The sequence below is a fragment of the Lygodium microphyllum genome, chromosome 1 (assembly GCF_053477565.2).
Source record: "Lygodium microphyllum isolate KBCC chromosome 1, Lygodium_microphyllum_v1.1.10, whole genome shotgun sequence".
NCBI lineage: Eukaryota > Viridiplantae > Streptophyta > Polypodiopsida > Schizaeales > Lygodiaceae > Lygodium > Lygodium microphyllum.
In genome coordinates, this window is record NC_141135.1 from 82,072,878 (window position 1) to 82,100,605 (window position 27,728).

Sequence of the window (27,728 nt, forward strand, 5' to 3'; positions counted from 1 at the left end):
CTTGGATTGTTGATAGCTATGCTTCATTTCATGCAACTCCATCTTTGGAGTGTTTTTCTTCTTATGCAGAAGGTAATCTTGGGAAAGTCTATTTAGGCAACAATCATGCATGTGATATTGAAGAAATGGATACCATACACTTGGCTATTGAAAACGGTCAAGAATTGATCTTTCATGATGCTAGGTATATACCTGGCATTAAGAAGAGTTTTCTTTCTGTTGGGCAGCTAGACAACAGGGGTTAATTCAATACTTTTGGTGGTGGAATGTGGAAGATACAGAAAGGGTCTATGCCAGTTACTAGAGGTGGTAAAAAAAGAACTCTATATTATCTCTACTACAAGACACTTCCTAGAAAGTTTGTTGCAGTTGCTGAAGTGCAGTTACACATGGAGTTATAGCACAAGTGTCTTGGACATATGAGCTAAAAGGGTTTGCAAGCACTTTCTTCACAAGCGTCTTGGTCATATGAGCCAAAAGGGTCTGCAAGCACTTTCTTTACTTGGAAGAGTTGATATGAAAAACTCAAAGCTTGACTTTTGTGATGGCTGTGTTTTGGGAAAACATATAAAGAGTTCGTACTTCCATGGAGTCTCTAAGAAGGCACGTATCTTGGATTTAGTCTATTTTGATGTGTACACCATGCCAATAAAAACTCATAGTGGTTTTCCCTATATTGTGTCTTTTATTGGTGACCGTTCTAGAAAGCTATGGGTTTACTTGCTTAAGCAGAAAAGCGAGGCATTGGATGCTTTTAAAAGGTTTTATGCATTTGTTAGTACTCAAAAGGGTTTAAGAATAAAATGCATAAGAACAAACAACGGGGGAGACTATGTATCTAAAGAATTCAGTAAGTTTTGTAATGTCAATGGGATTAAACGGGAGCTTACAGCTCCTTATAATCCGTCATCTAATGGTGTGGTTGAGTGAATGAATCGTACATTATGTGAGAAAATTTGGTGCATGCTGTCCACAGCTAATCTCCCGCAATTGTTTTGGGGAGAGGCACTTAAAACTGCGATGCATATTTGCAATTGATCTCCACATCGTACACTTGAAAGTGGCATCCCTAAAGAGGTTTGGTCTAGCAAACCTGCTTTATATGACCACTTAAGGGTTTTTGGCTACGAATGCTATGTACATGTACTTGTTGATAGCAGAACCAAACTTGACATGAAATCTCATAGAGGCATCTTCGTGGGTTATGGAGATGAAGGTGAAATGGACTATAGAGTTTGGGTTCTAAGCATGAAAAAGGTGCTACGTAGTCGGGATGTGGTATTCAATGAGTTAAAGCTGTTGAAAAATGTCACATCTAATGACTTAACAAAAAGAAAGTGAAATTTCAGCATGATTAGTCACTTAAACAGCCGTTAGCTACTGATAATTTAGTTCCATTTGATGCTGGTTATGATAACCAATGTATCATCTTTGAGCCAAATGAAAATGGGCAGCAAAGGGATGCTGAAAACCAGCTTGGGTAACAAAATCAGCATGCTGAAAATGAATTATAGCAGCTTGAAAATGTATTACAGCAACTTGAACATGCAGTTGAGCAGCCAAATAATGAGGTCATTGACATTCCTTTAGATGTGGATTCATTACCTAATAACACAGATCATTGGGTAAGAAGGTCTACTCATGTCAAGAGATCTATAGAAAGGTTTGATTCCTCTTTGGACCGCATTTTGCTCATAGACAAGGTGAGCCTCTTACATATAAAGATGCATTATCATGTGAGTTAAAGAAAAAGTGGAAGCTAGCTATGCAGGAAGAAATGAAGTCATTGTATCAAAATGATGCTTGGGATTTGGTTCCATTACCCAAAGACAGGAAAGCTATTCTTTACAAATGGGTCTATAAAATCGAGTGTGTGGATGACAAACCAAAATACAAAGCCACGCTTGTGGCTAAGAGCTATACACAAAAAGAGGGGATTGACTTTTAGGAAGTCTTTTCACTTGTTGTCAAAATGACCACGCTTCGGGTATTGTTTGCTATTGTAGCATCTATGGATCTTGAACTTGATCAGATGGATGTTAGAATTGCATTCTTGCACGGTGATTTGAAAGAAGAGCTATACATGAAGCAGCCAGAAGGCTTTGTTATACAAGGAAATGAGCATTTGGTGTATAAGCTTAAGAGAAGCTTGTATGATTTGAAATAGGCTCTTAGATAGTGGTATAAAAAGTTTGATGCCTTCATGCTCTTACACAAGTTTAAAAGGAGCAATACATATCACTGCTTATATATCAAGAAGGCTGATGATGGAAGCCTTATTATACTTGTGCTTTATGTGGATGATATGCTTATTGTTGGTAAGCATAAAAGGCAGGTAAATGCACTGAAAAAACAACTGAATTTAGCCTTTTCCATGAAGAACTTGGGTGCAGCTGAACACATTTTGGGCATGTGTGTGACAAGAGATAGAGAGCAACAACTCTTGTTTCTCTCACAAGAAAAGTACATCAACAAAGTACTTGATTGTTTTTCTATGCATTGCGCCCGTGTATATATATGAATATCTTTGTATACAGCACACTTTATACAGCAGATCTTCATCTTCTACTGTCTCTTTCTCTCTCTTCTCTCTCTTTGTGTTCTCTCTCTCTCAGTCCTACGCTTCCGCACCGCTCCACTCTGACATGGTATAAGAGCAGTGTTGAAGGGCTGACTGAGTGCAGAACTAACCTGAAGAGGAGTTTCTATCGCGACACAAGGCTGCGTTTTCAGCGTTTGAGGGCAGGCAGGAGGGCTGCGCCTCGGAACAAGGCTGAAGCGAGCGTGGGCACGCGGGAAAGGAGTCCAGGTGGTCGATTTGCTGCTGTTTTTTGCTGTTTGACGAGGAGGAAGTTTGAGTTTTCAGCTTTCAAGTGCAGGTTTTGCTTTTTCATCGCCTTCGGCGGATGAAGAAGTTTTGGGACATGGAAGAGCCCTAGCAGGCTGAGTTTTCACAGTCAAAGGGGGCTGCTTTTGCGTTTGTGAAGGCATTACAGGTGAAGATGTCTACAGAGATTGACTTGGAGTTCCAGACGATTATGGACCGGAAGGTGTGTGTCTTACCGACTCTTCCCGCAGATCAGAAGCTCGATGGCGACAACTACCGCATCTGGCGTGTGATGATGTTGGCCATCCTTGAGTCCTACAATTTAGCGGAGCTTGTACAGGAGCAGATTGACCGGCCCTCGGTGAGAGATGAGTCCAAACTCTCTTCCAATGCTCGTGCGGAGGTGGCCAAGGCACAGTCTCACTGGGATAAACTGATTGTCAGGATTCGTTCCTTTCTTTTTTTGTCTTGTACTACAGCCGTGATAGCTCACATCGAGCACTTGACGGTGGCTCGGGAGATATGGCTGGAGCTTGATCAGATGTATAACCGGATGACCCTTATGAAGCGGGTTTCTTTGGAGATACAGATGCAGACCTTGTCCATGAACAAGTCTTCTTCGTTGTGGGAGCACATCAACAAGCTTAGACAGCTTCAGATGCAGGTTCAGAATGCGGGGAAGCCGATTTCCTTCGAAGACATGGCTATTACACTCTTGTTCCAGTTGCCGCCACGATTCGGTGCTTTCTACTCCGCCCTTATTGCTTCGGGGCGAGAGTCCACTCTTCGGTGGGAAGAGTTGGTTCCTATGGTCTTGGATCAAGAGGAACAACTAAAGGGACAGAATGCTTCCAAGTCGGAGGCACTGACAGGTCAAGCCTATCAGAAGAAGGGGAAGGACCAAAAGAAGAAGAAGGGGGATAACAAGTCAAAGAAGGACAAGGACAAGGATAAAGAATCCACATGCCATATTTCTGGAAAGACTGGCCATTGGAAGAAGGATTGCGCTGACAAAGACAAGAAGGACACCAACAAGGACACGAAGGATTCTGGAGCGGTGGCTGCACCCTCATTAGTTGCATTTTTTCATATCGCTGTCATTGAGGACTCTACACCGAATGCTTCTGATGCTGCGATGACAGCTCCCCAGGCTCGAGAGTGGATCGTTGACAGTGGTGCCTTCCGGCACATGACTCCTTCATCAGATGGTGTTGTCTAGTTGCGACCTTCGCGTGGGCAGATTCTCATTGGAGATACCTCTTCGGTGTCTATTGCAAGTCGAGGTGAGATGCAGCTTATTCCAGATGGACGTGGTGATACCCATACCTCAGAGGTCTTGCATGTACCAGGTTTAGGGTATCATCTACTGTCAGTTCATAAGATTTGTTCCCTTGGACTTTTGGTAGAGTTTGACAGTGATTCGGTGAGAGTCCTTGATCGTGGGTCTAGGAAGATTCTCTCATCTGGATATGAGGAGAACGGCATCTACAAATTAAAGTCTTCCACCTCCCTCTCTACTCTTCTTTTTACCTCTCAGACACAGTTAGAGTTATGACATGCTCGGTTTGGTCACCTCAACTATGATTATCTTCGGAGGGCGTCACGTGGACAGCTTGTTCGAGGGTTGCTGGATATAGTGGTGAGCTAGCAGTCATGCGTCTCCTGCATTCGTGGAAAGTAGCATAGGGATGCCATTCCCCACAAAGCTTCGCGGCGGTCTACTTCACCGATGGAGCTTGTATCTACGGATCTTTGTGGCCCTATGAGGAACGAGTCCTTGCGAGGAAGCTCATACTTCATGTTGATCGTAGATGACTACAAGAGGATGACATGGGTCTATTTCTTGGCATTGAAGTTAGAAGCTTTCTCCCACTTCAAGGATTGACTTCTCTTTGAGGAGAACCGATCAGGCGGGAGATTGAAGACCTTGCGATCCGACAAGGGTGGTGAATTTGTTTCTTATGAGTTTGCTCGTTTTTGTGCAGATACAGGTATTCACCAGGAGTTTGCTAATACCAACACTCCTCAAGAAAATGGCATTCTTGAACGGAAGAACCGAAGTGTGATCGAGATGGCGTGCACCATGATGGAGCACCGATAGACACCTCAGTTTCTGTGGGCCGAGACTATGGCTACTGCAGTCCACATTCTTAACCGATCTCCCACTTCGGCCGTTGATGGGATGACACCTTTTGAGGCTTACTTTGGGACTAAGACCGATGTTTCTTATTTTAGGGTCTTTGGGTGTGATGTCTATGTTCACATTCCTAAGGCTCATCGTGATAAATTTGAAGCAGCTTCCCGAAGACAGGTATTTGTTGGCTACAGCTCCCAGTCCCAAGGCTATCGTTTGTATGATCCCGTCAAGCGGGATGTGTACACCAGTCGAGATGTTTGGTTTGTGGAGGTTCCGGCCATACCAGCGGGCGAGGAGTATCCCGTTCTTGGAGATCCCAGGGAGAGTTGGGCTCCCGCTACAGTTCCTATGGAGCCCGCGTCTTTTGATTCAGATTCTGTTTCTGATACAGAGTCTACTGTTCCACCGGTCACCCCCGAGGAGTTACTACCGGTGGATATCCCAGAGTCTTCAGCTGATGGAGAGAGACGAGGAGAGGTCCGGCCTCCTCCTCGTTGGGCCCGTGACACACTCCGTGATTCAGGGATCGAGGGGGTCCCTGAGGAGTGGGGACCGCAGGATGGTCCGTGGCGGTCACGGAGGCACCAGGCACATTCTACGGAGCTTTTTTGCTCTAACTATTGTTTGATGACCCGTGTTATGCAGGATCGAGAGCCCACCTCCGTGAAGGAGGCTTTAAAGTCCGCACCATGGAAGAAAGCTATGGAAGCCGAGTTGGAGGCTATTGAGAGGAATGGCACTTGGTCACTCATGCTACGCTCCTCGAATAAGAAGGTGATTGGAGTCAAATGGGTCTTCAAGACCAAGTACTTTAGCGATGGTTCTTTGGACAAGCACAAGGCTTGCCTTGTTGCTAAAGGTTTTGCATAGCGCCGAGGTATTGATTGTCATGATACTTTTGCCCCCACTGCTGTATGGCGACTATTCGAGTTGTTCTTGCCTTGGCTGGCCATAGGAGATGGCCTGTCTACCAGTTGGATGTGAAGTCGGCTTTCCTCAATGTTGATCTGAAGGAGGAGATCTACGTAGAGCAGCCTCTTGGCTTTGGATCTTCAGATGGGAAAGTCTACAAGCTGAAGAAGGCCTTGTATGGCCTCAAGCAGGCTCCGCGTGCATGGAACGAGAAGATTGATTCGTTCCTTCAGTCACAGTTGGGATATCGGCGTTCTAAGGCCGATCCCAGCTTTATGTACACACTTCCGAGGCTGGTTGTGTGCTTTTTGTATTGTATGTTGATGATTTGATTGTCACAGGTGATCATGCACAGAAGGTCCAAGAGACGAACGCGGTTTTACATCGGACGTTCGAGATGACGGACTTGGGTCTACTCCATTTCTTTTTGGGCCATGAGATTTATTAGTCTCAGAGGGGGATCTTCATCTCTCAGCAGAGATATGTACAGGAGCTCTTGGTTTTTTTTGCGATGGAGGATTGTCGGACCCTTTCTACTCCTATGGATCCGAACTAGAAGGCCACTTTCCATTCAACTTCTCCCATGGCGGATGCTTTCCGCTATTGTTAGTTGATTGGATCATTGATTTGGCTCCTCAACACTCGTGTTGATCTTTGTTTTGTTGTTGGGCTCTTGGCAGGGTTTATGAGTGAACCTCAGACGGTGCATTGGCAGGCTGCTCAAAAGATACTTCGGTATTTGAAGGGGACGTTTGATTTAGGGATTCATTATCCCGCAGGCACAGGTGGTTCAGATCTTGTTCTTGCAGGTTGGAGCGACTCTGATTGGGCCGGTGATGTGGACCACATGCGGTCTACTACAGGTTACTGTTTTACCTTGGGTGCAGGTGTTCTCTCATGGAGTAGCAAGAAGTAGCCCACGGTAGCCCTTTTGTCTACTGAGGCGGAGTATCGGGCCGCATCTTCCACCACATGTGAGGCTGTGTGGCTTCGGAGATTATTGGAGGAGCTTGGCTGCCCCCAGACTCGTCCTACTTTGCTGCAATGCGACAATGAGAGTTGCATTGCTTTGGCACGGAATCCTGTTTTCCATGCCCGGACGAAGCACATAGAGATTCAGTACCATTTTATCAGAGAGTAGCTTTTGGATGAAACCATCACCGTCGAGTACTGCAAGACGGATGACAATCTTGCAGATTTGTTTATGAAGGCACTTTCCTGGGCTCTACTTCGGAGACATTCCAGATCCCTCAGGCTTCTGCCCCGTCCAGGCTCTGAGAGGGGGTGTTAGTGATCATTGCCTGGTCGGACTCCACAGTCCAGTCGGATTGTACAGTCGGACTGCCACGTGGCAGTCCGACTTGCTGCAGTACAGTCGGCTGCAGCCGACCTGCATTTTCTGTCGCCCAGATTTCTGGCTATTTATAGCCGAGTTTTCTGTCTTCTGTCTACATTCTTCTGCTTGCAGATTACAGGCTGGTGGCTCGCGCAGATTCCATCTCTGTTCGCAGATTTCAGACAGTAGACAGTGTAGACTGCAGCGGACTTTGAGGTGAACAGCAAGTTGCATCGTCGAGGTGGAGACACGCAGTCCAGCGCACTGTGCCCATGTATATATCTGCATATCTTTGTATACAGCACACTTTATAAAGCAGATCTTCACCTTCGACTGTCTCTTTCTCTCTCTTCTCTCTCTCTTCTCTCTCTCTGTGTTCTCTCTCTCTCAATCCTACGCTTCCGCACTGCTCCACTCTGACAAAGGGTACGCTAGATCTGTAGGGGTATTGTGATGCAAACATGGTAGGTGACTTGGATACTTGCAAGTCGACTAGCGGGTACATATTTACCTTGACTTGTGGGGCAGTTTCTTGGTGCTCTAGATTGCAAAAGATAGTAGTACTTTCTACCATTGAGGCTGAATATATTTCAGCCATTGAAGTTTCGAAAGAAGCTGTTTGGCTTGGTCGTTTGGTCAAGGATTTTGGATTGGCCACCAAAACACTTGTACTCGGATGTGATAGCCAGAGTGCTATATACCTGGCTAAAAATGCCATGTTTCATGCACGTACCAAACATATTAATATTCGGTATCATTTGATTTGTTTGGACCTTTTATTATTGGAGCTCCAATGGTGCAAAGCAGCGTTGTTATGGGATTGGAGGCAACCCCAGCCACATCCACCCCTCCAGAGAGCAGTTATAGACTTTTTTAGTATAGCTGATCTCTTGGCCACTGCCACCTTAGATACTAAATCTCCTACTAATAGGCGCCATCGAGGGACATCATTAGGTGGCATCATAGTAGATAGAGCTACAACATTATGCAGAGCACAAGGCCCTAGGGTACGTGCTCGGCAATGTAGGCATGCACATATGCAACACATTCACATCACAATTACTCGTTATAGAGACGAAGATTACCATGATGACTCAATGGGAGGTAGCTTGCAAAGTCTTGGTGGATTCCATACACGGAGAGGGAGATACTCTATACTCTTTTCAGTTTTTCAATTTTCCATATTTTTCATTTTTCATTTTAATTTATCATGTAGACCTAGACATAATTCTGTTTTCTACTCTGATGAGAGATGATGATACCAATTGTATTAATTATGGTCTCATAGGCCATTTTGGCCTTCTAGAGACGTTAATAGATCTTTCTTTCTTTCTTTCTTTCTCTAACTCACTTCTTTCATGTTTGCTAGGTTCATATGGTTGGTCTCTAAAAGCGAGTTTCTTTCACTCCCTTCTCTGTCTAGGAATGGCTGCTTTGGTTTTTCTATATAGCACTAGAGCTTGGGCTGAAAGGTCTTGGTCTCAGCATGGCTAATTCTTCTTAGGCTTTGAGGAGCAAGAATAGCTCAAACTTTCTTTCCTATTCTTCTTACCATCATAATTTATCCATGGTTTGCTTCACTTGTTGAACTAGCCATGAAACCTTCATAAGAGAAGGATGTGGAGAGCACCAAGATGTCAAACTAAGAAGGTGAGAAGAAGGGGATAGAATTAGTAGTAATATGGTAGATGGGTTTTTGGTTTCAATTTCTAGCACCCTTGATAGTGCACTTGGTAGGGTGGTTGAGCTATGTATACTACAACAAGGCGACATGCTAGTCCAACAAGCTATTGTGTTTGTGGGGGACTTCTGGCTTGAAAGTTGACCTAGGTAGTGACAAACATTACCTCTTGGAGGTGACTTATTCAGATTTATTCTTGGGCTATCAATTTGGTTGTTGTTTGTGGTGAGTTGCATTCTTTTCGCTCTTGGAAAAGCCAAAATGTCAATATTTGTGCTGGTGATTGTTTGAATGTGTGGCTGGTTGGTTAATCATTTATTAAGATGTAAGCCATTTTGATGGGTTGATTTCTTCGATACGTGGTTTTAATTTGGTGTGTATTAATCCTTAATCAAGTATTTCCCAAAGTTGAAAAAAATTGGAAGAGGACATAGAGGAAATAGACTTGTGATATCAAGAGAGGAGCATTGGGAAATCAAGCTGAATTTGAGGGTTGAAGTGGACGTATGCATACTTGGGGTTGGCATCTAACGTAAGATATTCTTGACCCATGTGTGTGAGTACTTTGAAGAGAGAAGCAATGTGGATCAATCGGTATATTTTGCACCATGGATATGTGTGATGCATGTCCTTTGATTGTTGGAGGTTGCTCAATGCCCCATTGTCCAGTGCACACCTTTCAGTTAGCCACCTATGATCCTATCCTTTGATTGCTTAATGGTGTATGGCCCCAAAGGAGGAGAAGCCACGAGGGATGGTAAATTAGTAGGGTTCTCGATTTAGACAATGAAAGGGTTCTAGTCAATTGATGAGATGGTGCATAGGGACCCCGCTTAACTCCACTACCTTTACATGGGGACCCCTCTAAGATGTAGAGTTAAAGAGGGGTCCTCATGCACCTGGGGTTTATGGAGTTGAAGCCCTTTCTTCACAGCTTAGAATATATTCCTTGGATCACCTAAGTCAATATTTGTAGACTGATGGGTGGATCTGTCAGACCATAGGGGAGTTAGGATCCCTCAAATGCGTCTATGGCTGCCTGAACCCTAGCACTATATATAGACATGCAATGCCACCCTCTAGCATATCAAAGGTTCTTAGCATTCATTCCTTTTGCTCTCACACTTCTCCATCTAGCATTTAGCCAGGTCTCCAACAAAGCTTGTAGGACTGCATAGGTGGACAAAATCATCAACCGTCAGTTGTATCTTCAGTTCAGTGTAGTGAATTTGTATTGTCCTATTCTCTCTCTTGCATTTGTGTGCACAACTTCAAAACGATGTCGTGCCTATACTTTTCACACTTGAAGTGACTGTATTGATATTACATATGTGTGCTTTTGTCGTTTGTAGGTGCTAGATAAACTCGAGGATTTGTCAAGCTGTGGTTTTTGTGAGGACCTACAGAAAATAAGAACATTACTCGATCCAGATGTGCAGACTGCTATTATTAGTGACAGCATCTCATTCACAGTGTCTGAAATTTGTCGACAATTCCTGAAAGATCCCATTTCTAGAGTTAGTTTTCAGACTTCTCTGGTAACACACAGTGCATGCATAACACAAGATGTCTCTGTTATTGTTTCAGAAGACAAGCGATTACAAAAGGTTTGGACTATATTCTTTAAGTCTTTTATTTATATTCATAGATGGTGTGTGTTTAGCGTCTAAAGAAGTGTTCTATTTGCAGCTTTGCGTGATTTTGAGACAGCATTTTGATAAACAGCAATCTGGAGCAGCCCTCAATGGTGTTTTAGTTCTTTTTCAGCACTCTCAATCACTGACAATTGTAAAATCTAGCATAGAAACAGAAGGGTTTGCAGTAGGTTGCCTCATTGACACTACACCTGAAGGACAGCAGGAAACGACCCTTTCTCTAGAGCAATTCAGGTATGGTGACGGTCTCTCTATTGGCAGTACTTATTAAGGGGCGGTCTGCCCACCTTTTTTATACAAGTACTTGTTGGAGTTTAGAAGTGGAAGTATGTTCTCTATGTAAGTTTTGCCTTAAATACTTGATGTAGAAGCAGAGGCTATGTCCCAAGGATTTCACCCATCTAAGCATTGGGTCTTCATAAAAATTAGCTTCTCTGCCCACACCTTTGTCAGACAGTCCATAAAGTTATTATCTTTAAGAGTGACTTATTGGATCTAAATCTCTTAAGAAGAGTCTTAATGGAATATGCTCCAAATCAGCAATGCCATGAGAAAGTTTGCCAGTCACATCTGGATTCAGAAAATCTCAGTGTTGCTGATCTCCAATTGCGGTTCTTGTGGTTTTTAAGGCAAGTGGCCAAATTCCAAACTTTATTAGTGAAGGATGGCTTGTTACAGTATTGTCTATCATATTCCAGTAGCCCATATGGGCAGCCTTTTCATCCAAATTCAAGAGAGACCACCTCTCTAATAAGATATCTTTGTCAACAGGGTCCTGTGAAGCATAAACATGAACTATCCAAAGGAATTGTGGTAGATACACCTAAAGTCACAACTAGAGAGGTGGGACTTGAGAATACATGATTGCCTGCACACGATTTCTAAAAGACAATTGGCATTTGCATATGGCCCATCTAATGGTTTGTTGCTATAGCTGACTAGATTGGTTGTTCACACAACCATTGTATCTGTGATGTACTAAGACACTCTTTACATAGTTCTTTGTACTTTGTATTTTTACCTTAGGAGGATGTCTCCGAGATGTTATCAATAGAATTTCCTTTTCTATTAACAATGCCTTGGAGAATCTTTGGAAAGAAGCTCCCAAAGCAAATCACTGTAAGTCCTCAAGATGAAAATGTGTACTTGGTATCCCTTCTGAATCTTTATAATCTACATGAATTAGTTCTGCTCAGTGTGTATAAGCCATGAGAATAAGCCACAAAGCTTCCTAGTATTTTGGAACAATGACTAACCTCCTCTATGCGAAGAGAAAGCTCCAAGCCTTAAAAGAATTGTAAGAACTTCCTAGTGTTGAAGAGCTATGACTAACCTCCTCTATGCGAAGAGAAAGCTCCAAGCCTAAAAAGAATTGGAAGAACTTCAAGTCGAGGAAGAAATGTAATGATTCAATATCCATTTTTGGAACTTTGAATATGAACCTCCTCATGGCAAGCTATGAAGATATGCTAGGGTTTACATAGAGAGAACACTCAAGAGTGTGCAAAGACAACTAAAACATAGTGAACACATACAAAAATGCAAAAGAAAGGGACAAGATTGTAATGGATGAGTGAATGAATGAGAGAAGGATACATATTGAGGTTATGGAGTGGAGACTATCCAATAGTTAGTCTCTCGTGCGAGCTATCTGAGGGAGAGCACCAGAGAGTATTGTCCTTGGAGAAGGGATACTGGGTGTAGCAATGCCACCAATAATGAGGTTGGAGCAGCAAACTGGACTGGAGGATAATGAAACACAGCAACCGAGGCCAATAAATATAGGTAAATTTGACTAGAGGGCTGAGGAAAGAAAGGCAGCAGATTGGATGCCAAAACACAACAATTTCTAAGGCTGAAACAGCAAAACACAAGTATACATACGACAGCCAAGAGACAGCCTCTGGATGTGTCAATGTGTTGTTGGTGAAGCATAATCTGATGATAGGTCTCAAAAACAGCGGGTGGAGCATACTTGTACCGTTTACCAAAATGCAGATGTGGAGATAGTTGTGTACTGCTGAAAACAGGTTGCCAGCTGAATAAGAATGAAAATTCAGTAGTAAACAGGTCATGGATTGCAGCAGCTAAAGATCGCGGGGGCCAATCACCAAGCTTATGGCCATGTATAGGCTGGTGGCAGCCTCTGAGGCTGATGCTGAAGGCTGGCAGCAAGGGTTGCGACTGACACCTCGGGATGGTGGAAGACTGATGATGGCTGCAATTGTGGGCACAAGGGTTGAACAGTGGTATGCACACTAAGTCCCTTTTATAGAATATGTTGGTGCTAGAAGATTGTCTCGAGTGCTGTTGAAAGTGGCTAAAATGCTTTTTGGGGGCTGCTTTAACGAGCAGAAAAATATTATAATTAGAGGCAAGTTTTGGTAGCTCAACACAACCTGCAATAATGAAGCAACCACACAAAGAAGGGTGAGGATCCCTCACACAAGCACACCTATGGAAAGAGATCCAAAGCTGGTCTTATTGAAAACCATGCTTTAAAAGTAATCTGTCAAAGCGAATGTCTGCATGTAGAATGCTCTTGCAAGGGAATCAAGATCCTCCTATGACAATGCCTCCGTTCGTCTTGTTGTGGAGCTTCTACAAGGTTCATGCTCCTCCAAGAGATGGGCACTTCTTGCAGAGAGAACCTTGTCGCTATCTCATTGTTGTTGTCTGGTCCTCTAAGGTGAAACCTGCATTGCAAGAGATGGGACTCCAATTGAAGTAGTGTCTCCCTAGTGAGTTGAGGTCTAGGACTCTAGTGGTTGACCCACTCTATTGGTGGTGGCTTGGTATATAGCTTCTTGCTAGTGCTTCTTCCCATTTTGTGTTTCACAATTACACTACTTGGGTGAGTCCATAGGGTAGCCACATGTCATTGTGAAACTCAAATATGCATGATCTGTAAACTAATGGGCCTACTTGAGAGGGCAAAGTTATCGATATCAAAAAACAAAGATGGGTGACCCCATCAAGTAGGCAACTTTCCTTCCCCCCCTTGGAGTTCTAGCATGTGAGCCTCTTGAATATGGGCATCATGGTAGACCATTGAAAATGACCATCTTGTGTGCGCTCCCGATGCAATGAAATGTATGTTATATTTCGTCATCTTCCCTATGTCACATGATACTATGTGTAGATATCATTCTATGGGGCAGCCCCTTGATACATGGCATCATGTGTCATACGATAGAGTTTGGGCGTTACCTATGTGCCCATTAAAGTTCCCTACTGTAGCAAATGCCTATCCCTATAGTGTTGTATCTCGATATATATGGCAATATCTATATTTTTGAAAGTATCCTTAAAAGTACTTTGCATATTTCTAGAGAGTCCAAATTGTAAGTCTCTCCATCTCATAGGTTGCGCATTGTCATGTGGTAGTTGGTAATCATCATCCATCTTGATACACCACAAATTTTCCCTCTTTGGGTGCCTCAAGAACACATGTAGTTGAGAAATAGTAGGGGTTTCAAGGAGGAACATGGAGTGTGTATAGCAAATATTGTGACAAAGAACTAAGAAACACAAAAAGGAGAATGAAGTTTCAAGTAATGAATTGTGCTCAATGAATCATATGGAATGTTGATATAATGGAGTGAGACCTAGGGTTCTGTGTCTTTAGGACTGGTGCTGAGGTGAGTAGAGTCCAGTCTAGGGTTGGCTCCGTATGTAGTACGATACGGTACGGCATATATTAGTATGATTTCGTACAAAAAATATGGTAGTTTTGGCCACAGCCCCCCAACCTTCTTTTTTTCAAGTATCAACCTTCCACAATATACGCACACACACACACACACACTCTCTCTTTCTCTCTCTCTCTCTCAAGCCTACACTTCTCTTATTTGTATAAACATTTATGTATTATGTATCCGATTCCATCTATGTACTTGTAATTTGTATGTTGTAGCATATATTGCGCATGAGGCATATACCATAGAGGTTTTGGCATCTTACACTTGAGTAACCATCTTGTATACTCTAATAGCATTACACATTTATTCTATCATCTTTAGTCCAAAATACCCAAGATGATTTGTTTTTTTTGTACTAATATCATACCGTTCCTTATAAAATCTTAAGATACCTTTTAGACCTGTATTTTATCGTATTATACAATATCATATGTTTCATACTTGACAACTATGGTTGAGTCGATAATGCTGATTAGAGCTTGGAGATCAACATATTGTCTTGACTGATTAGGTGGCGGCATCTTGTTAGAATTTGCCGATTCTATGGGCAGTGCCCAATGTAATTTGTGTGGTGTGGACACTTATTAAAGTGTTAATGTAAGGTGTGTACATCTAGTGTCTTAGAAACTTAAAGTAGTGACACTAGGCTCTAGAGTAAAATAAACCTAACTCTAGTTAGTTGGTGGAAGGCTGGTTAGGTCAACCCTTGACCTAAACATAAGTTGTACTTTCACTCTATCTTTCATTCTAGCAAGTACAAGTACACTCTTCTCTTTTTGCTTTAGCTTACTCTCTTGCTGTCATTGTCTCTCCTCTCTCTCTCCATAGCTGGCTGCCATTTTCCAACATTTGGTATCAGAGCAGCTCGTACACACAGATTCCGTTTAGCCACCATCAGCCGGTGCCATCCTGCCCAAGGCCCTACTGCTGCCAGCTTGGTTCTCAGCTTGAGGAAGAGTTTTCAGCTGTTGTGAGGTGCTGCTGAAGTGGAGGAGGAGCTGTAGCTGAGCCGTCTTTTGTCTACTACAGATCTGTCCAGTTCAGCCATCAGCTCCAAATCTGACCATTTGCTCCAAATCTGTCCTGGTCAGTCATCTGCTCCAGATTTGCTGTTTTCAGCCTGCACGCAGCCTTGCATACAGTCCAATGCGCAGTCCCACACGCAGCCCGATGAGCTGCTGTTGTTTTCAGCTCTGCTCGCCATTTCTCAGCTCTGCCCGCCATTTTCTCAGTCCTGCTGCTTGCCAATTTTTGCAAACCCTAAAAAGTGCAGAAACCCTAATTTTCAGATTTGGGGTTTTCTCGAAATTTTTGGAATTTCTAGTATATTTCAGCCATCTCTTCTCGAGTCTCAGCTCGTGCTACCCAAAAATTTGGGGCTTTTGCCTGATTGGAGGTCCTTTGTGCAAATTGTTACCAAACTCATAGACATTGCGCAATCTCTTCCACATTGGCTCAAGAAAAATTGGGGCTTTTCAGTTTTTTGGATTCGGCACGCATCATGAGGCAGATTTCAGCTGTTGTTCACTGCTAACACGCATCCGAGGTGACATTTTTGCAGAAATTCCAGCTGTAAGGTACAAATTTCTTCAATTTCTTCAATTTCTTTGAAATTTTAGAAAGAAATTTGGGGCTTTTGCTCAACATGCACTCCAAGGCAAGTAACAAGCAGTACAATAGCATTTAATTATTGTTACAGTTAGATTGGGCAGAGAATTTTGGGAAAATTTAGTAAATTTTGGTAAAAATCAGCATTAAGTTGCTGTATTTTGGACTTTTGTGGGCACACATCTTGAGGCAGGTGTGGTACAGCAGTATGGTGCTGTAATTTACTGGCTGAGTATTGATTTGGGTAGCATTGTACACACTTTGGCATTTGAGTGACAGTTTGGTACTTGTTTCTTACTCTCGTGGGGATTTTGGTACTCAGAGGAGTATACTCTATACTTCAGCATTGAAGTATTTGGCTACAGATTTTTGTCTATCATTGACAGCATGGCACGTCAAGGGAATAATGATCAAAGCAACATCCTTGGTGTCCTCACTCAGGAGGACAAACTTGATGGCTCACACTACCCACTGTGGAGTTTTACGGTCCGCAACCTTCTTGTGGCAAAGGACTTGTGGGACTATGTTACAGGTGATTTGCAAGCGACCAGGTCTTGCACCTCAGACACCTTAGCGTAATGCTCGAGGATAGGTTGCTGGTGGTGGTATTGGTGCTGCTACTATTGCTGCCCCTTCTCTCTCTCCTACCGAGGATCAGAGGAAATGGGACTCAAAAGATGCACATACACTTTCTTTGATTGCCTTGTTAGTAAAAAGGGCAATTATTCCGCACATTCGGTCTTGTAAGATCTCAAAATCAGTATGGGATGTACTTGAGTGTATGTTTGCAGCACGCAATGAGGCCGGGATATAATATCTCCGTAGAGAGTTAGCCAATGTGACCATGGATGAAGGTGATAGCACGATAGAGCACCTTACTCACATACATGATTTGCGTGAGCAACTACTCAATGTTGATGGGGTCATTTAGGATGCTGAATTAGTAAACATCACACTGAACTCTCTTCCAGAGTCATATCTTGGTTTCCACATCTCTTTGATGTTGTCTTTGAGGGGGGGGAACAGTAGCCCTTACATTTGTGGAGTTGAAAGGCCTCTTGCTACAAGAGGAACAGATTCAGAAGAATGTGGCATTGCGTTCAGGTGATGTGGCTATGCTTTCAAAGTTCAAAGGCAAAGGAAAAGTCAAGCAAAATGTAAAAAATTAGTAAAAGGGTGATGTCGGACAGCCATCAAATAAGGTTATCCAGGACACGAAAAAGACTAAAAAGAAGTGGAAATGCCATTATTGCAAGAAGTCTGGTCACTATATTGATGAATGTAGAAAGAGATTGGCCAAAGAGAAGAAAAAGAACTCCGGTTTGGTTGTCCAAGAAACATCAATCAATAAATCTATTGATGATGATACTTTAGCCAACTTTGTAGAGGAGGACTATGCATTTCTCACATGCAGTTATGATTTTTCAATGGCTGATTCAGCATTTAATGTTGCTGAAACACAACAAACATGGTATTTTGATAGTGGGGCGTTAAAGCACATCACTTCCAAGAAGTGTTTGTTTACCTCTTTGCATTCATCCCCTGCTGCGAAGCGTGTTACATGTGTGAACATCAGCAATTATGATGTATGTGGCATTGGGACAATCACTATTACTGCTGTAGATGGTTGTGATTTCATGCTTCTAGATGTCTTGTTTGTACTTGGCATCACAAATAACTTGTTGTCTATCTTTGCTTTTAATAAGCATGGCTTTCAGGTCATCTTTGAGGATGACAAATGTATTGTTAGAGACAGAGAGATTAATTATGCACTTAGGTTGTCTGACACCCTGCACAAGAGTCTATTTTTATTGGATACATATGACAGACAGTCTCATGATGCTTTAGCGGTCACTACTCTTTCGTCCACTATGCAAAATACGGAGCTATGGCATGTCCGCTATGGACACATGAGCTTTGGGAGTTTGATGACCCTTCAGAGATGTCATATGGTAGATGCATTGCCTCCAGTGGAGACTCCACCTTCTTGTACATGTGAGGGATGTATTTTGGGCAAGATGCATAGGTTTGCCTTCAAAAAGGATGGTGCAGTGTGTGCTGTTCGAAAAGTGCAGTTTATTCACTCTGATGTTTGTGGTCCCATGAGGACACATGCACTTGGAGGTCATCAGTACTTTGTTACATTTATTGATGACTACTCTCGGTAAACATGGGTGTATGGGCTGAAGGCAAAATCTGATTTATTAATGCATTTCAAATATCTTTTTGCAAAGCTTGAAGCTGAAACTGACTTAAAAGTGCAGACACTTCGCACAAATAGAGGGGGGGAGTACATGTCTTGTGCTTTTGAGATATATTTACTTGATTATGGCATTACACATCAAGCAACTGTTAGAATGACTCCTCAGTAAAATGATATTGTTGAAAGGAAGAATCGGACTCTTATCGAGATGACTCGTTGTATGCTAAAAAGCAAGGGGCTACCTCATAAATTTTGGCTAGAATACCTTCAGTGTGCAAATCATGTGTTGAATCGGCACTGAAGATGATCACACTGTTCGAAGCTTGGCATGGCAAGAAACCCAAAGTAGACTACTTTCGGGTGTTTGGTTACATAGCCTATGCATATGTTCCGAAAGAGGTTCGTGGGAAGCTTGATGACAAGGCTGTAAAATGCATATTTATTGACTACAGTTCGGAGAGCAAGGGCTATCGCTTGTATGACCCATGCACGAAGAAAGTCTTTGTCAGTAGGGATGACCTATTACAAACTCTCTAAGAGAGTAAAATGGATGCTCCTATACCTCAACGCACTAGGACTGCCAGAAATGCAGCAAATGATGCAGGGGAGGCACATTTGATTGATTTTATGGAAGTAGATGATTGTGATGAGCATGTGTTTATGAGCTCACTATTGGATGATGATGAGCCTACTTCCTTCGACGAAGCTCAACAAGATGTATATTGGATGCAAGCCATGCAGGATGAGTTAGACTCTATTGCCACTAACTCTACATGGGATCTTATGGATTTACCACCTGGCAAGAAGGCCATTGGCATAAAATGGGTTTTTAAACTCAAACGCAAGGTTGATGGTACAATTGACAGGTACAAAGCATGGTTGGTAGCAAAAGGCTATGCACAGAAGAAGGGCATAGATTATGAAGAAACTTTTGCTTCTACATCCCTTATGAGTACGGTGAGACATATGATTGCTATGGCTGCAAATTATGGTTGGAAAGTACATCAATTGGACATTAAGAGAGTGTTCTTGAATGGGGATCTGCATGAGGATGTTTTTGTGTCACAACCTCCAAGGTTTGTGGTTAAAGGGAAAGAGCACATGGTATGCAGCTACATAAAGCTCTTTATGGTCTCAAACAGGCTCCTCGTGCATGGTACTTCAAAATTGATGCCTATTTGGCTAGCAAAGGGTTCAAAAATAGTCCAACTATTCCCACTCTTTACATTAAGAATGAGGGGGGGGGGGGGACTTGTTGATTATCATTCTTTATGTAGATGACATGCTGCTCATTGGATCTACAGAAGAAAAAATTGCAGATTTTAAGGTTGAATTAAAACATGCATTTGCTATGTCAGATATGGGTTGCTTACACTATTATTTGGGATTCAATTTACCCAAAATCAGCATGGTATCATCATGTCACAGTCACAATATGTGGACAAGCTGTTACATAGGTTTAGTATGCAAGATTGCAAACCTATGTGCTCTACTATGGAGCCAGGCTTAAAGCTGTCTATGCATGATGGTGAAGAGATATCTGATGTTGCAATTTATAGCCAGGCTGTTGGCTGTCTTATTTATCTTTGCAACACGCACCCTGACATTTAGTATGCAATATCTTAGGTGAGCAGGTATATACATAGCCCACGTACCATACATTGGCAAGCTATTAAGTGGATCTTCAGATATTTGCAAGGTACTCAGTTACACACATTATTATTTCTTAGGAGGGAGACTTGCACTTACAGGCTTACAGTGATTCAGATTGGGCTGGTGATGCAGATACTAAGCAGTCTACTAGTGGACGCCGTTTCTTTCTAGGCCGTTCATGCATTTCATGGCTAAGCAAGAAACAGCCTACAGTGGCTACCTTGTCTTGTGAGGCTGAGTATAGGGCAACCTTCACGGCAACAATGGAATGTGTATGGTTGCGAAGATTGTTGGCTGATCTACATTTACCATTGGAGGGTCTTACACCCATTTTTCTTGATAGTTAAAGTGCTATTGCAATAGCACGAAATCTTGTGTTTCATGCTTGCACGAAACACATAGAGGTGCATTACCATTATGTCAGAGAGAGATGCTATGCAGGAGAGATCAGCTTGATGTATGTACCCACACAGAATAGTGTTGCAGGCATTTTCACCAAGGCACTACCGCGCGAGAAGTTTGAGACTTTTGGAAAGTCCTTAAACTAGTTACCCTTCGGTGATTGATCATCCTTGTACTTCATCACATTGGCACTATAAGGGGGTGTTAGAATTTGCCGGTTCTATGGGCAGTGCCCAATGTAATTTGTGTGGTGAGGACACTTATTAAAGTGTCAATGTAAGGTGTGTACACCTAGTGTCTAGGAAACTTAAAGTAGTGACACTAGGCTCTAGAGTAAAATAAACCTAACTCTAGTTAGTTGGTGGAAGGCTGGTTAGGTCAACCCTTGACCTAAACATAAGTTGTGCTTTCACTCTATCTTTCATTCTAGCAAGTACACTCTTCTCTTTTTGCTTCAGCTCACTCTCTTGCTGTCATTGTCTCTCCTCCCTCTCTCCATAGCTGGCTGCCATTTTCCAACACATCTATGATGAAATGCTTTGTGGAGGGAGCAAAACGCAGCCTTCGGGGCAAGGGGATATCAGAAAAGACACTCGATGATGAAAGATAGTAGTAGACGAGCAAAATGCAGTTCCCAAGAACTGGCAGTGATGAAGAAGATGAGATCAGCACTTAAATGTGCTCAAGATGCAGATGACCAGGAGGGCAGCTTGTTGTAGAGAGAAAGATAGCTGTGGCTGGTAGAGACAGGGTTGGAACCAGCAAATGCAAGGTGAGCTGATGTGGATGAATGATGAGGAGCCATGTAGGATGCTGGCTGGCTGCTATAACTACAAAACAGAGGTTTGAACAGCTGCTGGTGCAGAAAATGCAGTGTTTGTGGATGATCAGACCTGTAGGCAGCAAACACAAGTGTTGCCAGGTGTGGTGACAGCTAATGCAGCTGTGTAACAGTCTCTAACTGGGTGGCAGCAGCTGTCATGGCAGTAGCTTTGAACATGGACAGGAGCAGCAACTCCAATGGGCAGCAAGCACCATATATAGGAGGAAGGGGAACAGCAATTTGCGAAGAGGGACACTGGCTGAAGGTGGAGAATAAATGTCTGTGACAAATAAAATGTCCACACATGCTCTATTTATAGGGGATTTTGGAGCATGTGTCCTACCATGTGCAATAAGTGCTAATATGTACAAATAAAGGCTTTTTGGGGCTCTTAATGGAGGGAAAAGAAAAAAGAAAATAACACACTTCATTTGAATATGTAATGTATCTAATAACTTTGGTTGCTCAACAAGGACAAATACTCTTTTCTCTGTTTAACTAGGGTTGGAGTGAGGTCCTCATTTGAAGATATATTCTCTCTTTTTGAGGCAGCCGTCTTTGACATAGAAAGCTTTAAAATAAAAAAACCCAACATCGCAAGACTTAGGAAGGAAGACCTTCGTTGCACCCAGACCTCATTGTCAGCACCTCTTTTGCACTGATTTTGCCCCAAGTCATTTTCCATCTTGTGGAGTGCCTTTCTTGACCCACCCCATAAAACATGCAATTTAGGGATTGCCTTCTCAAGAGTGACATTTATGACTTTTGTCACCAAGATGTCTTTTCCAAGCTTGAGATTGACATGTAATTAGCTCCTAGCGCTTTGGGCAAGTAAGACATTGCATAAGTTGTGCAGGACATGGGCAGGTCCATTAGTGGTAGGGGTTCATTAGTAGAGAGCTGGAGATTAACTAATAATTTAATGTAAGTGCAAAGGCACATTTAAAGAATTGGGGCTTTTTGAACCTTAGTGCCAGTGTCTCAGTTAGAACATTAAATTTGAGTGTATGTCACCATGATGCGCTTTTCCAAGCTCGAGATTACATGTAAAAAACTTTTAGCTCTTTTGGCAAGCAAGACATTGCACAATTTGTGCAGGACATGGGTAGGTCCATTTGTGGCAGGGGCACCAAAGACCAATTAATTGCTCAAGGTGCAAGTGTGAAGTGCATATTTAAATAATTGGGGCTTTTTGAACTGTAGCACCTTCAGTTAAAACCTTTACCTTTTGTATGGGTGCTGTTTTGTTTGGCAGGAAGGGAGGGAAGGAAGTGTGAAGATATGATAGGTTTGCATAGAGAAAATTTGGAGTGTATGAATAGGAATAAAACACAATGAATTCATACAAGAATGCAAAACATTGACTCTCATGGGAGCCAATTGAGGGAGAGTGCCCGAGAGTGATGTCCCTCGTGTACAGATCTTGAGTGCAGCAAAACCACCAAAATTGATATAGACCAGGTAGATTGGAGTTGAGGGCGATGGCACATAGCAGTCAAGGGCCATCCATGGATGCAGAATACTGAAGATTGATGTCGAGGATGCAGAATGAGATATTGCAGAGCTGGAGCTGCAAAACATAGATCTAGAGATGACGAATCTAGTAGTTTGAAGCAGGTCCTAATGAAAACACGACAGTAGGTACCAGGATGCCACATGGCAAGTTGGCACAGGTCGATTGCAGGCTTGGATGTAAAAAGTTGCTGTCTTTGGGTGTTGGAGTAGAAGGTGGCAGCAATAGTAGATCATGATGATGAAGCTGGCAGCCAAAACACAACAATCTGGACATCTTTGGAGGTTGGTTGGACCAAGAGGAGAGAGCCATGAAAGAGGCTGGTGGTAGTCTACACAATAGAGGCAAACGATTGGGAGCTAGGGCAGATCTTTTGGATGATGGCTTGAGGTAACGAAGATGGAAGTGATGATGGCAACAATTGAGGATTGAAGAGATAAACGAAGATGATTAGTGTCGTGCACACTGAGTTCCTTTTATAGAGCAAGTTGGGGCTAGAAAGTCTACAATGTAGTAAAATAAGCGAAAATGCCTTCTTGGGGCTGTTTGATGAGTTAGAAAATTGCTAGAGAATATGATATATTTAGGAGGCACATTTTGGTAGCTCAATGGGAGGGAGTTGCCATGTGTCAAGATGACCACTGTTATGATGCCCAAGTGTCATGAATCCCAAAACAAAATTTGCCAATGGGCAGTTTTAGAAGTGATATTTTTGGCCCTTGTTGATTTAAGAATCATGTTTTATATAAAAGTGTGTGATTGCAATGTTTCATATGTTTCCAATCTTAGGAAACATGTTTCAATGTAAGTATGTCTATATGTGCTAACAATTCTTTGCAATAAGAAGAAACAAAATACCCAGTCTTTTGGACATTTGAAGTCTTGCTTCGTCCTAGCATGTACAATGAATTTGCCTAAGAAACTAGCTAGTTGGGGAGGCTATGTGAAGCATTGTGCTCTCCTTGTGTTTCCTACTTTCATCGACTTACAAATGGCTTCAGTAGTCTTATATTGCCAAAGGATGATCAATGTGATAAATCTCTTGAGTCTTATCTCAAGTAGCCTCCTATGGGCTTTTGTAGACACATTGCAATGTATTACAAGGCTTTGCAATATTCTATTCTAATAAATTAGTGAGAACCTAGAAATATATGATTTTTACTATAGTCCAAGGTGGTGTTTGACCTTGTGCTTGTATGCATCCAATATCTTTTTCCTCGTGTCCAACAATTTTTCTCAAGATGTTCAATCTACCCATGCTTGCTTACCAATACAAAAAAATTAATTGAATTTTCGTTTGAGTTTTAGGTCTTAGGTTTAAGCCTGCTCATCTCACTTATGTATCCAGAGCCTAGTCTTCTTGCAATCACATGAGCCCACAGCCTCGATTTGCAAGCCAACCATTTGTTAGCATTCTCTATGTCATGCATGCCATCTCTTGGTTGTGAGCCTTGTTAAAGTTTGATGGAATGGAGGAGCTTTGGCACTCAGTGTGTGTTATGTATGTGTGCATTTGTGCTTGCAGCACCATAGCTGCCAGAGTTGTTAGGAAGCACGTTTCCTAACTGTAGAAAATGCAGGATAGCCAGCCCATTTTTGAAATGTTAGGAACAGCTGAATTGACCCTTGGGGTCACAACACTAAAGTTGGTGTGTGTTTTTTTGACGATTCATTACTTGTGGGACCAATCGTTGATGATTTGGCTATTTAAGGCTTTGCTATCCTTAGCCTAGTCACTATCCAATGATCAATTGTGGTTGCTTTGTGTACCATGTATGTATTATGTCAATTGTTGGTCTATGGATTGTTCACTTAGGGGACTTCAAGTATATTCATATGTATACAAAGTTTAAATATTTGTCATCTCGAAAGAAACCTGTTTCTTGTGTTTTAGGAAACTTGTATAAAACTTCGGAAACCCATTTCATATCTCCTGTTTGTGAAACCCGTGGCAATTATGCGTGGTGCTAATCAATTTGAGATAATTTCTAGCCTGATCATGGTCCTAACCTGCCCGTTTCTGAGGCACGTTTTCTCTGCCACATGGCAGTGGGCGGCCAGCATTTTCACATTATTTACTTCCAGGTCAGACTGTTTCAGCATTGTCTAGGCTGCAGGCTGACCAGTTTTAGAGGGAGTGCCTGTTTATGGCAGCGATTATTTTGCTTCTGTACATCCATCAGATCAGTTGCCTCCATTCTCTCTTTCTTTGCTTGCATACTTTTCACTCTCTGCCGCATTCCGGCACCTCCAGTAGTATAGTCCAGCAGCTTTCAGGGTCTAACCACAGCAGCTTTGTATCCAGGTTCTTTTAGTGGAGTTTTGTTCCTTCGTTCTGTGTGTTCACTCTGTGTCTTTGTTCTTTCTCTCCATGTTCATGATCTGCTTCCATTGTGCACTCTCACATGGTATCATTGCCAAAGGAGAGGAATTGGAGCTGCTATGAAGAGGAGACCTTCTTGAAGTGCTGTAAATCACTCCAAATTGCAGTGTTTTCAGCCTAGGAGGAGAGCATCTAGGTGCTAGATGATCATCAAATGTAGCCGTTCGAGTGCTTGTGTCACCTCTCCAGCCTTGAAGACTCTTCTACAGCAGGCTGCCCTCAGAACATAGCCATCATAGCATGTTTCTCACCTTTTTAGAGACCCTCAACACCAAGACACAACCTTTTCTTGTATTTATTTGCAGGTTTTGAGGGACATCCATGGCTGGCTGATATGATTGGCAAGAGTGGGTGGAACATTAGTATGATAGAGACTGTGAGTACTGCAGAAGTGATGACTATAATCATGAATATCAGCTTTATAATTGTCAAGATCAACACGAAGACCTTTATGATTGTGAAGATAAAGAGGATCATCACAAAGACCAACAAGATTGTGACATAGACCATGGTGTCGCCTCCTTCCTATCCACCATCCCTTCAAGTTTCTAGAAACCTTCAGTGGCATTGACGGCTCTCACCTTGGTAATATGGCACCCTTTATCCAGGTGCCTTCCTTCTTGATAAGAAGGAGTTGGATGGATCCAATTACACCTTGTGGTCATGCAAGGTAGAGTAGATCCTAGATACCTTTTGAATTTTTATGGGAGAGAGTTATTATACCTATCCCCCATGTGACCATAGATCCCTATGTAGAACCCACATCTAATCAAGCAACTCTTTGGGACCGCCTCAATTCCATAGCCCAGTCACGGTTGCATTCTGTACGTGCACGGAATGTTCCGTGTGGTACCGTACTGTATGGGCATTCTATACGGTACCGTGCAGGGTTTCATACATTGCAGCAGGTGTTGACCGGATCTGACCGTTGCAGATTGGGTGATTTTCAAATTTCTGCCCTTTTTTCTAGCCATTTTGGCCGATGGCTCATGTGACACGAACATTTTGGATCTTTTGAAAGTTCTCCTCTTTCTAACTTCTCCTCTCTTGGGCTCAAGCTTGAAGCACCTTCATTACCTTCTCTTCCTCTTAAGTTGGAAGGTTGCCATCAACTCCTTTTCCGCTTCCAACTCAGCCACCGCTATCTTTCTTTCCTCCTTTGCCTTCTCTAGCTGAGAGAGCAATTCAGCAACATATTCATCATAGTTTGCTGGTGGCGTCATAGTAGTAGGGATTGGAGTGGTCGAAGCTTCCACCTTTTGGCGTTTTGTATTCTGCTTAGACTCGACATCTGTGGCCGGTCTCTTTTGCCCAGTGGCTGTAGTCTCCATATTTTTTACTTGGACTAGTTCCTTATTAATGAAGTACTGCATCCAGGCTACAAAACTATTTACATTGGCATTGGTTGGGATGCTTGGAGTGAGAGTGGTTGCTTCGCTGGTAGGCACCAAGAGGGGCGGGATGGGAACCTTGCGCTTGCCTTCGATGACCACAGGCGGTATGACTTCGGGTACACGAGTGCTTAAGCCAAGTCCCTCATCCTTGGGCGGACTTAAAGTCCCTAGGTCATCGAGTTGGCTTTGTTGTTCTACGGACCGGCGAGTTGTTTCGGCCATGTCTTCCTTCTTTCTCCTCAACTCCGCCTCCTTTTCCACAGCTCTTCTCTCTCTCTCTTCCTCTGTTTTCCTTGATTCTTTTGTCAGATTTTTGGCCTTTCTTTCTTTTTCTTCTTCCTCTCTTTAGCCTCTCTTAGGGATTTCCTTTTGGCTCTCTCTAGATTTTCTTTTTCCTTTTTCCTATCCTCATCTTGTTTCTTCTTCTGAGCTGTCTTTTTAGTGGACTTCTTTGCTTTTTTCCTTTTTAGATTGAGCCTTCTGATCCTCCTTCTTTGTCTCAGTTCCTGTCCTGTCCCTCGATGGCTCTTTCTCTTGGTGGATTGGCGACCTATTTGGAGTCTCATCCCCTCCTCCTTGCTGAGCTTCTTTTACAGCCTCCTGGATGATTGCTGTTGGCACGCTTCCATATTCGATGAAAAAGGCTTTTGAGGAAGGTTTCTTTCTCTTGGTATTTTTAGAGACTGGGGACTCTCCACTTGCCGGTCTGCTACCTAGGGCTAGTGCTTTGGCTACTTGGTCTATAGTCTTGCACACATAGCTGTTCCAGTCTACTTCATCCAAGGTGTGAGCTACCACATTCTCCATCATAGACACACTGATTTGGTGCATGAGGGAGTTATAGCGCTAGCTGGAGAAGAGAGAGTACACCAATTTTACCTGCATGCGGGCCTTAGCATCGGAGATATCTTGTATGCTGATGTCATCGTTTGTCAAAACATCCTCCCTCTTTATCTTTAGCATAGCATCCACATCTCTCTTATGTTTCTTCTCCACCTTAGGTTCCAACCCCAGTGCTTTCTCCATCAAGGCCTGGTTCAATGGCACCTGCACCTGTTTAGCATTCTCCCCTCCTCCCACAGTCACCGTTCCACATTCTTGATCATGGTTATACGTTCTTAAAAATTCCATACACTTTGTGTGGTTAGGGCTCCTGCGTAAACTTCTCTAAGTACTTCGAGAGGTTACACTCTTCCACCACTCTTCTTGCAGTCTCCTCCTTGGCTACCACCTCCTAGAGATTGTGGATATTGCAGAATTTCAGCTGATTATAAGCACAATTTTCTATGCTGATGCCATACTGGGTTCTCTCCTCCTCCATGAAAGAGAGTCGGTGAGCACGATCTTGCTGCGACGTCATGAACCATGATTCCCATTAGTGCTTTCAAAACAATTATCTGCTGAAAAGAAAGACTTAATGTTTGTTGAATGAAAACATTTAAGCTCCAAAATAAACTTTCCTTTTAGACTTTTCACCCTTTATTTCAAATTTTTTTTCAC

The 27,728-nt window shown here is 42.8% G+C and overlaps 1 protein-coding gene across 1 annotated transcript in view; it reads left to right on the forward strand.

The window, feature by feature from the left end:
- LOC148041317 (P-loop containing nucleoside triphosphate hydrolases superfamily protein) overlaps nt 1–27,728 on the forward strand; it is a 117,310-nt gene that overhangs the window by 46,605 nt on the left and 42,977 nt on the right. Inside the window, exons 5-6 of the mRNA XM_087678907.1 lie at nt 10,246–10,500; nt 10,583–10,782. Of these exons, the coding sequence (XP_087535033.1) occupies nt 10,246–10,500; nt 10,583–10,782 (455 nt within the window). The remainder of the gene's footprint in view (nt 1–10,245; nt 10,501–10,582; nt 10,783–27,728) is intronic.